Below are 18,323 nucleotides of genomic sequence, written 5' to 3' on the forward strand. Positions count from 1 at the left end.
ATCGTGCCACAAGACAGTGAGCAAAGCACAATATAAAAAGAAAATCAATAAAGTTACCTTTACAGAAATATGTTTACACATTGGAAATTTTAACAAACGTTCACTGAGATGACATAAAAGAACACGTTCAGACACTTACTTCAGACATGTTTTTGCACTGCTGCAGTCTTCAAATCTAATGGAGTAGCCGACTTCTTGGCCCAGCATCACATCCATCTCATCAGCTACTCGCTGAGCCACACTCATGGCAGCCACCCTCCTAGGTTGGGTACAGGCCACACCACGTTTGGGTCCCACCACTGCCCGCACATAATCAACACACCACTGGGGAATCTGTAAATCCATTCAATGGCCAATCAATTGCTTGAATCTTCAACATTGTATTCAATGCCAACATTACATACATGAAATTTCGTTACGCATTTTACGCACTGTAAAGCGATCTATAATTCCACATGTCAAGGCAGCAGGAACCAGGAGCTCAAACGAAGAGCATTAATTCACACTCAAACATACACTTTATGTCTCTATTCTGCAAATGAAAACATTTTTCTTCTCTGAAACAGAAGCGCTTCCCCCAACTGTGTTTGGTTTAAGAAGTACTTTGTTTATTAAATGGCAAAATATTTGAATCACTGTTGCCATGGCTGACGTAAAACTTCGCCAGCATGTGTTTTATTTTTGTAAACGACTGAACCCTGAATATAAACAACTGATACTGTATAATACACACCGGAGGTAGAGATTGCAAATCATGATATCACAAATTAATGCCTCACATTGCTAACAGACAGTTCTTTTTCTGTCCCATATGTTATGGTATGTTTCAGACAAAACTTGACTGTATATCGAATGGGTTACTTCACTTAAAATTGTATTTAGTGCTCCTCTTGTAACGGCAGATTGAAAACTTACTACATCGTGCCAAAGCTTAGCTGTTAGAATTAGTTTCATGTGGTGGGGAACTCTGCAACAACAGGAATGCCGGATCTGGACTTTGATCAATCCTTTAAAGTACTGGAAAACCTCAGCGATGCACAGGATTTTAAGGGGCAATGCAGAGTTACTGGCAGAGGACTAGTCTGAGACTGAGCAGAGACCATCTGAAATTGTTGAACAGCATTTGAAGACAGACTTCAAACTGCAGCCAAAAAGTGAAAGGCTTAAAGCAAAAGTTGAGGTTATCCTTATCGTAAGCATAACATTACAGTTTTGAAAAAGTGCAAGAGCTTTGCATATCGCTTGTCAAAAATTGACATGATATTAAAATCCACATGCATTCTAGGAATTTTCACTGCACTTTTAAACATTAGGGAACTGTGCCCAACAGCCAAAAACTACAAAGGTTCGTTTGATCAATAGTCTATCCAACATTTGCCCACTGACTTGATCAGTGTGGAACACTTACAGTAACTTCTCACACTGGCACTGAAACCCCATGAGACACTGGCATATTCAGCAAGTAGAATCCTTGGTTGATTCAGTTTTGTATTAGGAAAGCAGCAGAAACAGAAAATGAGATAAAACAATACAGTTGGATTTTATTTTTTCCCTTTCATAGCTGTCTTTCAAGGCACAGGTGATGGTAAAATTAAGTTGAAATCATCAACTGTGATAATTTGAAATGCAGGGTGCTTTTAAGAGAATTAAAAATACAACATCCAGCAGTTTTTAATCAGGGCCAGAGTGCCCACCACCAGTGAACAGATGTTTCTAAGCTGTATCCACTTCAAGGTATAAAACACACTGTGGCCCTAGTGGTACTCCGTCGGCACAGTCAGCTGTTAAACTTTTCGTCTCTCCCTTCAATTCAACAGCATTCTTAATTTCAAGAGGGAGAAGCATGTTAGAGGTGAAAGAGGGCTCCCTTATTACAGTTTTGAATTGTTACTTATGGGGTCAACACAATTTGTCCTAACTGATGCACTTGAAGTAGAAAGAGAACAAATGAAACAAACAGTGAAGAGAAACAAGCAGCAGAGAGCAAGGGAGAATGCTTTCTGTTGGCTTGGAGACGTGCCAGAGTTTTCTACTGGAATCAGTGAAACAGCCTTAGCACTTTAGCAATGGTAGGGGGAAGAAAGAAAACTGGAGAGCATCAGCAGATGGTTGAATTAATACAAACCAAGTTACAATTTTTTTTTAAAACCAATTTGAAACTATCATTATTACACAGATGGACCAAACAGTACACAAGGTTTACACAAAAACTGGAATTAGGATCTTGGCCAGCTGTCAAGATGAGCAGTTGGGAATAGATGGAATACGGCAAAGGATAAACTGAATTCCAGCATAGCTTCTTATCCTCTACTTAATGCTGACTGCCCTGACAGCAGATTATTTGTCCACCCCCACCACTGTATGTTAGGAACAAACAGACCATAACCCAACTGCGATGCATTCAATTATAAAAGCAGTTCTTCAACTCATTAATGCAGATGTCACCCACAGTCTGCAGGCAAAGCAATTAAATTTAATACCTATGCAAAACACATGAAGCATTCCAAAAATCTACAACTTGATCTGCAGCACTCTGGAAGATCAATAAAACCATCATAAAGCACTCATGAGTCAAGGGCTGCACTGCAACCCAAAAAAGATATTCTTGGATAGAATAGAACCTATCTCTCCCTCCCAAATTCTCTCTCCCTTCCCTGTTGTAAGAGTCATTGACAAGTCAATTTAATACCATTTACTCTTTAATCATAATCAATTAATTCACACGTCAATGAATTCCAATTTCTCCTGTGGAAAAATAAAGGATTTACATTACGCAACAGCCTTGCATATTTGTACAATAAATTTCACATCAACTAAAGTCACCAACCTGTGTTGTCTTTCCAGAGCCAGTCTCTCCAACTAGTACAAAGGACTGGTGTTTGGTCAGGATTTCAGTGAATCTTTCCTTGTAATCCCACACAGGCAACTGAAGTCTCTTCTTCAGGATTTCATAATACCTTGGAGTATGGGGCAAGTTGGTAAATGGATTGATAGCCTGTTGATGAAGTGCTGGGGTTGTAATGAGCGGCATGCCACCTCCGGTAGTTAAAGCTGGATTGGATGAGTTCCTTGAATCTTTGTCTCTGTCGCGGTCTCTGTCTCGGTCTCGGTCTCTATCTCTGTCCCGATCTCGGTCCTTCGAACGATCATAGTCTTTGTCTCGATCTCGGTCTCTATCTTTCCTCCTGACACAAAACAAGAAATATTTATAGTTGACTTGCATTTACTTTCATACAAATTTACAAAACACTTCCGTTCTTAAAACCTGCTCCTTTATTTATCTAAGAAAAGCAGAGGCAATAATATTACAAGGGTTACATTTCAATTCAATTAACATGGTAGCTTGGTAACACATCACGTGGTTTTCCCACAAATATCTGATGATTCAAATCGTTCTTCAGTCAACCAAGAAAAAAAATGCTAGCTTGCTTATCCCCAAATCACCTTCCCAATTTGAGATGAGGAAGAATTTCTCAACCTTCACATGAGGAAACAGTCCAATTGGGAATCAAAGGAGTTAGCATGTCTAACCAATTCAGACTGCCAAACAAAGAGTGATGAGCTACATTAGCCAAGCTAAAGTTAAAGAAGGCTCGCTGAAACTGTAAAACACTTGGTCACACTGAAACTCAAGCACTGCGGCTGTGATCAATACACAAGGAAAACATTCAAATTAAGATACAAGTAGATGGGATGATTTTCTAGACTAATACACTGAGGAACCAACAAGGAAGACAGGCTATCCTAAACTAGGTATTGTGCAATTAGAAAATAATAATGAGCAATCTAGTCATGTAAGGCCCCTTGTCCTCAAAATGGAGAATGATGCAGCTGATTTAGAGACTAGGCTCCTGAATCTAAATAGCTGAAATGATGATGGTTTGAGGCATGAGCGGACTATGATAGTGGGGAAATTGGTAAAGTCCACTCTAAGAGATTTAATTAGAGACAAAAGAACAGCAGATGCAGGAATCCAAGGAGACAAACAGGAGGCTGGAAGAACACAGCAAACCAAGTAGTATCTGAAGAAAGGGAGGAGTCAACATTTCAGGTATCACCCTTCTTCAGGGCTGTGTGCATGTGTGCGTGCGGCGGGGGGAACAGAATGCCAGGCGGCACAGTCTAAGGATACAGGGTAAACCATTTGAAATGAAGACAAATTTCTTTACCCAAAAAGTGGTGAGTCTGTGGAATTCACCACCACAGAAAGCCGTTAAGGCCAAAACAATATATGATTTCCAGGAGTTAGATATAGCACTTGTAACTCAAAGGGATCAAAGGAAATGGGGATAAAAGTAGTAACAGGCTATTGACTTAGATAATCAGTGAAGATCATAATGAATGACAGAACAAGCCTGAGGGGCCGATTAGCCTACTCCTGCTTCTATGTTTCTATGCAAGTACCATAAAGCTGATCCCAACATCAATCATTAAGGGGTCCTATGAAAACCAAGAGGAGAATGGTGCCAAAACTGCCATTGAAAGGGTGTTCTGGATTTACCAATGTGCACAAGCTCAAACTAAAAAATAAGAAATTTCCCAACATCAGGAGATTCTTGTGTGTTTTAACACACTGACTCGGTGAGAGGTGAATACAAATAAAGCTCTGGACTCAATCAATGAACAGTTCAATATCTGAAAAGGGAAGGAGCTGCAAATTCTGTTATGGATGGACAAGGTAGAATGAACTTCAAAAAGGTATTTTGATTCCACATATCATAATAAAAGAATTTTAAAAATAAAATTGTATTAACAAGGTGAATCTAAAATTTTCAAATAAATAATTGGGCATCTAAATCAATCATCTGACTCACATATTCAAGTTCGACTGCAGTGAATTCCTCAAATGGACAAACATTAGGAGACTGCATTCAATTACCTTTGTGCATTGGTAATGCCCTCATAGATGATTGTGGATTCAAGCTCCACTGCAAATAGCAGAAGCTCACTTACCACTTGCAATAAAACAGCTCCAAGTTGCTGAAGGATCTTAAAAGACGGCATTTGTGATGGTGGTGAACTTTGGAGAAATAAGGAGCTAATGCTAAGAACAACAGTTTCCAAGGCAGCAATGTGAGGACAAACATTTTTTCACAAGCTAGCACAGGATTTGCATTGGATAAATTAAATTTCACAAAAGAGCTTTCAAGGATGAATAGAAGATTACATTACCTGAACATAATGATCTAAAAAGGAGAGTCATGTTTGGGTCGCATAATTTAAGACTAGTCTGAGTAAGAAGATTTGCACAATGAACAGTGATCAAATCATAATATTGGGAGTAGGAATGGGCTAGTTGGACCTTGAAAAATGCTTTGCCATTCAGCAAGATCAGGGCTGATATTCAATCTCAACTCCACTTTTCTGCAGTATCCCCAGACCACTTATTACCCAACAATATCAGCATCTCAGAATCATACAGTATAGAAATGGCCCTTCAGCCTGTACCACCAAAACTTCACTAACTTCACAAGACCCACTTTCGACCACCAGGCCCATAGCGTTGAATATTATAACAATTCAGTCGTTCATCTAAGTACTTTTTAAAAGGTTGAGGTTAGTTGCCTCAACTAAAATCTCAAGCAGGCAATCCAGACCCCACACTATCCTGTGGGTAGAAAGGATTTTTCTTAAATCCCCTCTAAACCTCCTGCCTTACAATTTAAAGAGTATTCCCCCTCGTTCTTGACCGTTCGACTAAGGAAAACAGCTGCTTTCAATCTATCCTGTCCATGCCCCCTCAATCTTCTCTACACCAAAGAAAACAACTTGAGATCATCCACTCTCTTCATAGCTAAAATGCTACACCCCCAGCGACGTGCTTGAATACCTCAAGGTCTGGGCATCCACAGCCTTCTGTGGCAGGGAATTCCAAATAGTCATTCACAACTGTTTGGGTAAAGAAATTTCTCATCTCAAACCTAAATAGTCAATCCCTTTATTCTGAGGCAATGACCCTGTATCTGGACTCCCAGTTAATTAATTCAAATCTTTAAGTCTAAAGGTGGGTCATGATGCTCTGCAATTACATTGTTGGAAAACAGGTCTTGTATAGGATTAATCGGTGTGTTTTCTCACAGAAACAAAAAGAGTAACCTTGGAACACTGAGATGGCAACAGTAAACACTGCAGCAGCCAAATTGTGGAGCAAAAAGGGGCCATTAAAGACCAGGATGTTACTGGTCTAGCATCACGAAGCCAAAAAAAGATGCAAGTGGGGGGTCATGCTTGTAATGAAAAGTTCAAGTGCACAAGGAATTAAAATAGTCAGATGCTCCTGGTAAAGCAAGAGATTGGCAGCAGACTCAAACACAGCTCGTCTGGAAGTCTAAGTCCAGACAAAGAAACTGATAAGTCAAAGTGAAAATTTGAGAGCTGTAGTATATTTAGTTTGGTCCCAGGAATAGGGAAGAAGCCCCTCAAGATCCTTCAATGTACAGGGGAGCTTTTGGAGGAATTAAGAACAGCAGTTGGTTGGGAATTCCAAGTTTAAATAACATGGATTTAGTGTTAGATTACAAGTACTTGCTTTGTTTAATGCTTGTGCAATAAACATTTCTGTTTACATCATGTGGTGAGTGTGCATTGGGAGTTAAGTATTATAAGTCTTTGACATTAGGTTACCTTTTTCATTGGAACTACAGGGAACGTAGGTTTAGTCTAATCCACATCTTTTCCCTGGAAACAATCTAATGAACCTTTATTACAATTCGTCAAGTGTGCAATTCCAAAGTCAAGGTGACCAAAACTGTATGCAGCACTCCAGGTATGGTACAGCAATCAGAGAGACTTCTTTCCTTTTATACTCCAATCTCCTATAACAACAGAAAACTTAGTACCTGCTTTCCCAATTATTTGCTATACGAGCATGAGAGTCACAGGATATACAGACTCTCCAAATGCCAACATAGATTATCATAAATCTATTTTGATTCTGATTAATCAATACTTGACTTTCTACATGCTTTGCCTTAACATTTCTAAGAGATTCTAACATTTTGACTCTTGTTAAACTAACCGGTCTATCATTCCTTGTTTTCTTTCTCTTAGATTCTTTAAACATTGGGGTTAGTTTTCTGCCTTCCAAATACTGGAAACTTAGAATTCGCCATCTCTGTAGTGATCTCCTAAAACTCTAGGATACAGGAATGTTGCCAGTACCTTTAATTTCTCTACACTGACCTCTAAAGTTAGCATTGTCCCAAAACCTTCGTTTTCACTTCATTTCTGGAATTGTTTCTACCAATAACAAGGTACGCATGAACTGTCGATGCCATTACCTTATCATTCCTCATAATTTCACCAGTCCCTGCCTTTCACGGATCTATATTAACTTTCAGGAAACTTGCAATAGTTACATATCTATGAAAAATATCTACAATCTGTTTCAGTGTCTCCTCATACTCTACTTTTATTCACTTTTCTTAATTATTGATTGTAGAATTCAGCAAATGAGGGCCAATGTTCCCAACTCCCAAGATTATTATTCTTTTTGAGACAATTGCAAGCCAAATTCTTTGATGTAATCATATCCTTAAACTTGTCTTGTAGTCACAGCTAGACCAGGAAGGCGATGGCCCCGTGATGTTATACTGGTCTGTTAATCCAGAGGCCCAGGTAATTTTCTGGGAGCCCAAGTTCAAATGCCACCGTGGAAGCTGGTGGAATCTGAATTCAATAAAAATCTGGAATTAAGAGTCTAATGAGAGTCATGAATCCATTTCTGATTGTTGGAAAAACCCGTTTTGTTCACTAATGTCCTTTCGGGAAGGAAGCTGCTATCCTTACCTGGTCTGGACTGCATGCGACACCAGATCCACAGTAATATGGCTGACTGTTAATCACCCCTGGGCAATAAATGCTAGCCTAGCCAGCAACCCCCATATCCCATGAATTAACAAAAAAAAACTGCTCCTCATCTAGTTTTTTTTTTAACTTCCACATACATTAAAAAGGTTTTGCACTGAAGGTTCTGACATTTCTGAAGGAATTGAAAACTTGATTGCACGAGCTAGACACGTACATCTTGAAAATCCTATCACTCAACAATGAAATCCTTTCAATAGCAAGTAAAAGCCTGTTTTTGTTAAAAAGGTATCATTGGAGTTTTACTTTTGGAATCAAAAGAGGACTTTCATGACAACTGAAGGAGAGAGAGCACAAGTTTAAAAGCACGACAAGAATATATATATATATATATATATATATATATATATATATCCAAGCAAATTATTTATTGTATCCTCTAAAGAGATAAATTTCTCTAAAGAGGAATTTCTAAGAAAATATAGTCAGTTATCCGAATATGACAGTAATAGAATAATTGATCAAGAGGGAAACACATTGCTAAAGCATTTTGTCTCGCACACGTCAGGACAAGTGCAAGAATGGCACATTTCAAACAATTCAACAACTTTGCTATACAAGAAAAGGGTGCTGATTAGTTGACAAGTCTGATCAAAGCATTTCCATGGAGTGGCATTTCCTCTCCTAGCTCCCACGAGTCAAGAAAATGCACGCAACATGAACATATTTGTATTGTTTGCAAAGAATAGACCTCCATGAACAGAAGCTTGTAATGTCACTTTTTAGGTATTTTCTAGAGCATAAATATTTGTAATAATTTGAAATTTCACATTGCCATACATGTATCAATCAGCAAAAGATGAAATATTCAGAAAAATGGGGCTCTTTTCAGGTTTGATACAACGAAGCAAATGTAGACGAAGAATTACTAAGACAACAGATGGAGATTCATTGCACCTAAGTCCCCAGAGATGAGTAGAATATTCCCAGAGGAATCACAGAATTAACACCTTTCAGCCAATTCAGGAAAATAAAATGTTTTATAACCTTCGGGAATCTTTGAAAAAGCTGCAAGCTCATCAAGAATTAGGTGAAGTAACTAGACTTCTAATATGAGAGCTGGCACACAATCTGACTTCCTGACTGGCATTCTCAGACATTGGCTATACTATCAAAATAATTAGTCAAACCCAGCTAATGCTGTGTTGCAGGGATTGTAGTTTGTGACCTCAATTTTATTGATTCCATCAATTAATAACATTTGATGCGTAGACTTGTTCATTATGTGTAAGTAAGGAAATTACTAAATATTTAATGGTCTTTCTCCCTCTGACAATTTTAGCAGATGTCACGAATTCAAATAGCTTATATAGTTACCTCATTTGATGCAGGATCAACATTTAAACAAAAATAACTCTAAACAGTCATCGTAAATTGGATAGAGAGAAATTTAGGACACTTGGCAAGAAATTAACATGAGGAAGTGAAGAGCAAGTTATGTAATATCAAGCAACTAGATTATCATTCTTCTGAAAGGACAAGTCATTACGCTTTTCGTTTGCCACTAATCAGGACAGAATTACCAGAATACCAAAGTTCAAAGAGAACAATTTACTCTGCATGACAGCAAGGTGTTAATTGATTGCCATGGGGGGACAATGTTTTCATGCACCAGACAGATTTTCCAAAGCTTTCATTTAATCCAAAATTGGCAAACGCTGATTGATCAAACCATTGCATGGGAAATGTCCCAGAGAAACTGTAACTTTAAGTTACAAAAGGCACAATGCCTGGACATATCTGTGCTGTTTATAGGATAGGGCTGTACCTGTGAATATATGCAAGTTGAGAATAATTGTTGACCGATGCATTCTCCATGACAAAATTTTGAATAATCCATGGCACAAGGGAAAAAAGCCAAAAAATGGCTGCTCATACAGGGATTTGGGAATGGCAAATATGAATCAGAATCAAGGGGATCGTGCTATCAGTGCGTGAGGAGCCAAGTTCAAAGGGCCAGATGTCCTGAGTGTGATGATAGCAGTGGTACTGACAAAATCACAGTAAGAAAATGACAAGTCTAAAAGGGCCATGTCAGTTCATTCCAAACGAGTGCCCATCTCAGTATGTTAGTTGTCATAGTCCTTGCAGGGTTTGGATTCACCTACACTTTGATTGCTCTGCCGAGAATGTAATGAACAATGCTCATGACAACGTATAGGAGAGAGAACCAGCAAAGCCTGCAAATTCAACCATATCCCACAGGGTGGAGAGTACAATATATTGGATGCTATGAGTCCATATATTTCTTTTTGGGTTTATAAACTGAAATTGAAGTTAGGTTGCTTTCTAGCTGAAATACCAGGCATGTTTTGCAACTTGAAAATCAAGTGCTGTATATTTTTGAATGTATCATGAAATGTTGCTTTTTGAAGCAGTAAAAGGGGGAATTTGAAGGATCGACAACACAAAATCTTTCACGATATGGAAATTCTGCCTCACAACAGCCCCTTGGTTGGTTACAATGTAATATTAAAATCTGCCAGTGCTAAGGCAGCAGACAGACGAACTAAAAACAGTCAACCAAAAGCATCCATCTCTCCTCGTGTGGGAATAGTAGTAGAAAACCAAGTAAGCTTAAAAGAACAAAGACCTAGATTCATTACATTTTTCAAATCACATTTAATTCTGTTTGCGGCTGCTACAAATGGCATTCAAGTAAATGGCAGGATACTGAATGTGAAATTTCATATTTGGATTGATACATGGATCAATTATCAAATTAAAGAATGGCTATCGCTTCACAGGCAACAGCACATCACTGCTAAAAATCAAAAACGAACATGAGACAATTTAACTCACGCTTGAAATTTGAACTTAATTCTCAGGATTTTGTTTAGCCTGTCTATATTCCTTCCCAATCTGTAGAATCTACTAATGGGAGGTTTCAAGATTGAATGGAATGCATTTTCCATGCAGGTTACTGGCACTTAAATTTTAATTGTAATCACAAGGGAATGACACAGGAATAGAGTGCATGCTAGTTCTAGTTACAACTTCAGAAACAGCATACTGTTGACAAAGTCTCAGCCTTGATCTGTGTTACACTGTGAGTACACTTCAAAGGGTTGAAGTATTGACAGCAGCCCAAGGTGCCTGAAAGGTGACCCATACCTTCAAATATATCCTTAAGCAAACAAAATACCAGTTAACAAGGTAGACAGCTGGATGAACACAGCAGGCGAAGCAGCACCAGAAAAGCTGACGTTTCGGATCTAGATCCTTTTCAGAAGGTCTTCTTTCCGAAGAAGGGCCCAGACCCGAAACGTCAGCCTTCCTGCTCCTCTGATGCTGCTTGGCCTGCTGTGTTCATCCAGCTCTGCACCTTGTTACCTCAGATTCTCCAGCATTGGCAGTTCCTAGTATCTCTCAATATAAAATACTAATCATTTTACATCCAAATTTTTATTAAAATGTTCACTCCATCACCAGTTCAGCCTTCAGTTATGGTCCAAAACAATGTCAGTCAAAAAAAAAACCTCCCAGTCTAATGTAACTGTATAAACTCCAAAACTAGAACCATGAAATTTTATTTAAAAACAAAAAGCAACACTATTGCCAACTGCAATGTTCTCCGTTTAATCTACATAATGCTACACACTAGCAGCAAAAGGAAATAAAATGTATTCTCTGCAAGGGCTCTGGAGCAACATGTTCACTATTAATACACAAAAACCAAATTCTTCCATTGTACAAATGAAAAGCACTACATGATCTCTTAGAATGCAATAAATATGAATGGTGACTGAATACTTTCGTGTTTCTCCACCACCCTTCTTCCATTAATGTCTTGCGCAAGAGAAACACATAATTCACTCCATATACCAATCTAAATACATGACACTTCTTTCAGTATTCTGCCATTTACATTAACTTCATTCACAGCTACTGCAAACAGAATTAAAATGCTAGCTGAAAAATATAATGGTTTATATGGTTACAAGCCATACGTGTCAAAAGTCTCAAAAAGTACACTACCTCCTATTTGCCTTTTACAATGCATACACAATGTCCAAATCATAAACCTCTGGTATATCAACATTAACCTGTACTAAATTTTAAGCCTGAATGTTAAGATTTTCTGTAAACCATTCTAAAGCCCTTTGAGCAACCCCATTCTCTCCAGCCCAGCAAGCCTAAACCAAATTGAATACAACAACAGCTTGAGAAACAACTCTTCATTTTCCACTTCGGCCCTTTACAATCTCTAGGACTAAATACTGAACTTTAATACTTCAAAAGCTGACTGCATGGTGCTTGTTCTCCATTTTAACTTGCATTTCCTGCCCAACACTATAACCCCCCGCAAAAAAAAAGCTTACTTTGCTCTGTTGCCTCTGTCAAGAATGAAATTTTTAAGAAAAACAATCCCTTTCAGTTCTGAGGTCATACTGGACTCAAAGCATTAGCTGTTTTTGTCTCTACCAGATGCTGACTTTCTCCAGTATTTTTTGCGCTTACCTTAGGTTAACTTCTGCTACATATGGAATGGGATATTTAGGCACAGTGGACACCTTAAACTGACAGTTTAATTCCGAATAGTTACAGTACAACATTAAGGTCAAATGGCACAAAGTGAAATTCCCTGTGCCTATTTCTCCTTTCAAAGCTCCGAGATGAGATATGGGAGCAGAAGACATCAAATTAGATAGTGGAACAATCACAAATGTTAAATCACAGGGGCAGTGATCCCAATAGTACCAATATTGGAGGGCAGAAAGTAGATGCGAGGAGATCTGGCACAGAAGACAGAACAGGGCAGGTTTATTACGAGTTAAATAGCAGATATAGTTCAGCCTAAAATGGCCTACACGCTCCTCAATTTTGTACAATTAGGCAAAGAATATCAAAACAGAGATCACAGAGACAGGCAAGAAAAACCATTACTGAAAGACACATCACCAAAAGCACATCATCTGCATAGTTCCACTGAGGAAAAAGACAACGCATACAGGTAGGTGTATTCCGAGAGCAAGGGAAATGGCCCATTGTTCATAAAAGTTGATATACCCAAGCCAAAACAATGGTAGGGGCACTACAGCTATCTTGCTCCCACCAAGTAACGAAGAAAGAACAGGAACATCATCACCTAGTTAGGAAATCAACATCACTTTTCAATAACTGTTTCTAAAAATTGCATTTACACAGACATCAGTAGAATAGATGGCATTTGACTCTGAAGCCATCATAGGTGCCAGTCAGGTAATAAAGAGGTGCCACTCAGTGTCAGTTTTTGGAAACTTGAACAAACAGGAGCTCGATGGATCAAAAGGTCAGCATTTACAAGGGATAAACTTTGCAAAACAAAATGGCACATGCGCGTGATGCTGTAGCCTCCAATGTGAAGTCACGTAATGCACCATTGGAAAAGAGGAAGTAGCCAACATTGACAAACTTCCTGGACTCTGGTTGAGCATCCCAAGGGGGTGGGCTGATTAACAGATCAAAGGAGACTGAAATAGTCAGATTCTTGAGAACAACATAAAATATACAGAAGCTTTTTGAGCTAAGATGTGGTGTGGCAAGATTTTTATATAAGAAAATGACCTTGAAGCAGAACAGGAAAATGTGCTTCTTGCCTCCAGGCGTATGCAAGTGCAAGTGCAGTTGCTGGCTGTCAAGTGTGAGGAATCCCTCAAGTACACAAGCTGAACAAATGCAAAAGATAATTTTTTTCCTTTGGCAAATCATTCCGCAGTTTGGAGTGATAGATGAGGACCCTGAATGAATGAGTTAGTTGAACCGGGAGGTGCTTAAAGAAACTGGGTTTTGGAGCTGTAAGAATAGGAGCAAACAGGTAGGAGTATCAATCAGCCAAGTTTTCAACAAGTTGATGTCAAGGTCCAGGCCTACTTTGCCTGAAATATCTCTGCACTGATACTGACGAGAAAGAACTGGGCGCAGGGAACAGAAATGAAAACACTGAGGATATTCTCTAGGATCGTGGGGACAGGCAAACACTCTACAAACAAATGTGAATAATTGAATCAGACTACCAATTATGCTCTTCCTGAAAGAGAAATAAGTCAGCTGAGGTGATCCATCCAGTGACCCAGATACTGTTCTGGGGGCCCAAGTTTAATTCCCACCAAGGCAGATAGTGGAATCTGCATTCAATAAAAATATAGAATTCAGAGTCTAATGATGACCACGGAACTATCATCGATTGTCAGACAAAAAAAATCTGGCTCACTAACATCCTTTAGGGAAGGTAACGGCTGTCCTTACCCTGTCCAGCCTAAATTTGACTCCAGACCCATAACAATGCAGTTAATTCTTTAATTGCCCAAACAGCAGTTGTGACGGCCAATGAGTGCTGGCTTAGCCAGAGACGCACAGATCTCATGTATGGATGTAAAATGAATTCAGGATAGACAGGCAAACTGAACAGATTTAGCAATTTTCTAACAGGAACAATAAAGATGTTGAAGTACAGAGCCAGGAATCATTAAAGAAGGTACAAGTGTAGATACACACCCAGATATGACAAGGGGAAACTAAAAGCTGTTGATTGAACTGGACATTATAAAACACAGTGATATCAGGTATGAGACCAAAGCTAACATGGTGGAAAATCATAGATCAATCAACAACTGAATGGAGGAGATGTTATGTATGTCACTGGAGCAAATTATCCAAAGCTCCAAGCTAATGCTCTGGGAAAATGAGTTCAAATCCCACCATGACAACTGGTGAATTTACATGCACCTGATAAATGTGGAATTTAAAGATAGGCTCAATCATGGTAACCAAGAAAAGTGTAGTAAAAACCCACTGTTCACTAGAGTCCTTCAGGGAAGGAAACCTGCCCCCTTTACCTGGTCTGCCCTAAATGTAACTCCACATCCACAGTAACAATGGTTATGGCTAACTCTGAAATGCCAGGTCACATAGTTCAAGAGTAATTAGTGGTGCTGACCTTGCCAGGGACACCACATCCCACGAAAAGCATTAAAAAATTATAGATTTCTATCAATACAAGTGACAGAGGTGAATTGATCTGCTTGTTTGTTTCTAGTGCTTCTGTTACCTCAGTTGATTTGCTTCAAAAATGCTTTTACACCCCTGTATTTGGTACAAATGTTAATGCTGTTGCAGTGTTTTGTCGCAGCACTGCAAATGTGTATTTTTCTTCAAATGGATTCTCATGCACCAAGAGCTGGCCATAAAAGATTCTGCATGTTACTGAGCTGTTCTAAGAATTCTAAAGCAAGTTGGATGGCCAAAACAAGTACTTCCAAAAATACTGCATTTGATATTCAGTTGAAGACAGATTTATTTTTCAAACAACAGGACAATTAGACAAGCACGAGCTCCTGTTGGTGTGCCAGAGTAGTTATCAGTTTTGCTCCGTGATCCAGTTTGCCCTCTAATTGACCTGAATGGCCTTCAACACAGATTAATACTTTTCTTCCAAACATCATGTACACATTAGGCATTCATTTTCAAACATCTTTTATTCATTGTATTCATTCAAGGAGTCTGCTGACTTTATACACCAAACTAGAGAGCATTTCAATGCCAGCAGTCTCTGTTCCCAAAGGTACTGAATCTTGCACAACCAAACCGCATAGCCTCTTTTGTGGATATCAACATATCTCCCAAGTTTCGTCTCATACTATATTCCCTTTGGCACTTTCTACACATTTGTCTTCCTTCATTGTTCTTTATGCACCTCAGTGATCCCTAGAGTTACACTATTGCGTGCACGCTTTTTCCTTAATTTTCTATCTATTTTTCACCTCTTTCTTCAATCACAGCTGCTTTTTATGATAATGCAGATCTACTTCCACTTAGGAAGTACACATCGGTTGAGAATCAAGCTATATTTTTAAATACTGCCCCCCACCCCCCCAACTGTTTATAAAACAGTTTTAAGTAAAAGGTAACGTCACCATAGTCCGAACAGACCACAGGGCTGCTTGCTCACTAGAGAGACGACTGATGATTTAACAGGAGAGCCACAACACAAGGGGAGTGAGGTTGAGAAGGAGAGTACTTCTTGGTAACCTCAGACAGTGCAGGAATTGAAGGTTTGCTCGAGCTGCTGTAGGCCTAAAACAGAAATGCTGATAATGGGAACATGGTGCAACGTTGAAGTGGCAGGCAACAGGAAGATTCGGGTCATTTTCACAGACAGAGCAGAGATGTTCTGCAAAAGGGTCACTCACTCTGCATTTTATCTCCTCAACTACAACTGTACGACTCAATGTAGAGGGGACAATGTAGTGTTCCCACAAAAAACAATTCTGTCTCAGGCCTGCTACAGCGTTCCAACAAGCCTCAGAGCAAGGTAGAAGAACAGCATCTCATTTCCCACTTGGAGGCCCTGCATAATCTGGGATTCAACATGGAGTTCAATCTATTTACTGCCTGATTACATTCTTCCATTTTGTTTTTAAAAAAAACATCATAACATGAGTTGCTTTCAACACAACCAACCTATTTCCTCTGACTGTTTCCAAGATAGTAGGAACTGCAGATGCTGGAGAATCTGAGGTAACAAGGTGTAGAGCTAGATGAACACAGCAGACCAAGCAGCATCAGAGGAGCAGGAAGGCTGACGTTTTGGGCCTCGACCCTTCTTCAGAAATGGAAGGCAGAACTGTTTGATGTGGGAACACTACATCATCCCCTCTACATTTCTGAAGAAGGGTCTAGGCCCAAAACATCAGCCTTCCTGCTCCTCTGATGCTGCTTGGCCTGCTGTGTTCATCCAGCTCTACACCTTGTTATCTCATTTCCTCCTACTCTTGGCTCTCATCACTTATTCAATCTCTCTTCTATCCTGGCTTACTGTCAATAGTCCCTTTGACTGCCTAACCCTTTCATATCTCTCTCTCAGCCCTGTCTCCACCTATCTGCTCACCCTTACTCACTACCCCACCCCCTGAACACCCAACATAAATACCACCTTCTTCTAGCTGCTTTCAGTGCTGATGACAAGTCACCAGACTTGAATAGCTGACTCTGCTTTCTGCCAGATCTGCTGAGTCTCTGCAGCAATTTCTGATTTTGTTTCAGATGTCCAGTTTTTGATTTTATTTTATTCTACCTGATTTTCTCAGCCCCGAAATGTAATACTGATTCAAGGGGCCATGGAAATTCAAGCATTGCTTCTTGATATTCAATGCCATTACCACTACTGAATCCCCTACCCTCAGTATCCTGAGGGCAGTGTTGCCTTTAAATTTTCTTTCACAATGTGCTGACAGCAGTAACTTTCAGAACCAGAAATCAATGTTACTACTGATGTGTCAATGTTGTTAGCAATGCACAGAATCTTGGACCCGCTCCACAGGCAACGTTCTCTCCAATTTCCACTGTGCGGACCTCCAATGCCTGCAGTTTTCTCTAGCAAAACCTCCCAGCATCTCTACAGCTTAGAGGAACATCACCTGGGGGTTACAGATTGGTCCAGTCCAATTTCTGGCTAGTAATAAATACAACATGGCCACAACAGCAGGTCAGAGGCGAGGAATCCTGTGGTAAGTGCATCTAGATCTATAAGGCAAAAGGCAGAAGTGAGAGTGAATACCCTTTGATTGCCCAATTGGGTACAATTTCAAAAACACTGCAGGACAAAGTATACCACTTTATACTACACACTATCCTGCATACCCTACGTTTTACTATCATCCAGGTGCCTATCCAAGGGTTGCTTAAATGTCCCTGAAGTATCTGTCTCCACTACCACCACTGGGAGTGCATTCCACATACCCACCACTCTTTGTGTAAAGAACCTAGCTCCCCTCTTCCTTCCTCCAATCACCTTAAAATTATGCCCCTTTGTAAGAGTCATTTATGCCCTGGGGAAAAGCCTCTGCTTCCACTCTCCCTAGGGGTCTCATCATCGTGTACACCTCTATCAAGTCACCACTCATTCTTCTTCGCTCCAATAAAAATAAGCCCTAGCTTTCCTCATAATATCTGTCTGCAGTCTAGGCAGCATTCTGGTAAATCTCTTCTGCACCCACTCTAAAGTTTCCACCTCCTTCCTATAATGAGGTAACCAGAACTGAACACAATATTCCAAATGTGGGTCTGACATGGATTTGAGAGTGTTGCACAACCTCACAGCTCTTAAACTCAATCCCCCTGCCAATGAAAGCCAACACACCATACCCCTTCTTACCTACCCTATCAATTTGGGTGGCAACAAACAGTATTAGTGTGTACCATCTACAAGGTACACTGCAGAAACTCAACAAAGCAGCTCTGACAAACTCGAAATCCTAGACCTCCATTACCTGCAAAGACAAGAGTAGCAGATGCACAGGAAGATCAGCACATTCCTCTCCACACTGGTAGGGAAAACAGGTACGCAGAATATTTCATAAATGAGGTTTGGAAAGTATAGAGGTGCTAAGGGACTCCTAGACCTTGTCAACAAACCTCAAAGCTAACATGCAGCTGGAGCATGTTATTAACAAGGCCAATGGAATATTAGTCTTCCA

At 39.7% G+C, this 18,323-nt stretch overlaps 1 protein-coding gene across 2 annotated transcripts in view; it reads right to left on the minus strand.

Moving 5' to 3' along the window:
- The window catches only part of dhx15 (DEAH (Asp-Glu-Ala-His) box helicase 15), an 89,613-nt gene that overhangs the window by 59,787 nt on the left and 11,503 nt on the right, over positions 1 to 18,323 (minus strand). For both annotated transcript variants that reach the window (XM_048523020.1, XM_048523835.2), the window contains exons 2-3: positions 2,828 to 3,185; positions 140 to 333 (exon numbers count right to left, since the gene is read on the minus strand). In XM_048523020.1, the coding sequence (XP_048378977.1) occupies positions 140 to 333; positions 2,828 to 3,185 (552 nt within the window). The remainder of the gene's footprint in view (positions 1 to 139; positions 334 to 2,827; positions 3,186 to 18,323) is intronic.

This window comes from Stegostoma tigrinum, chromosome 1 (genome assembly GCF_030684315.1).
Source record: "Stegostoma tigrinum isolate sSteTig4 chromosome 1, sSteTig4.hap1, whole genome shotgun sequence".
In the NCBI taxonomy this organism is placed as follows: Eukaryota; Metazoa; Chordata; class Chondrichthyes; order Orectolobiformes; family Stegostomatidae; genus Stegostoma; species Stegostoma tigrinum.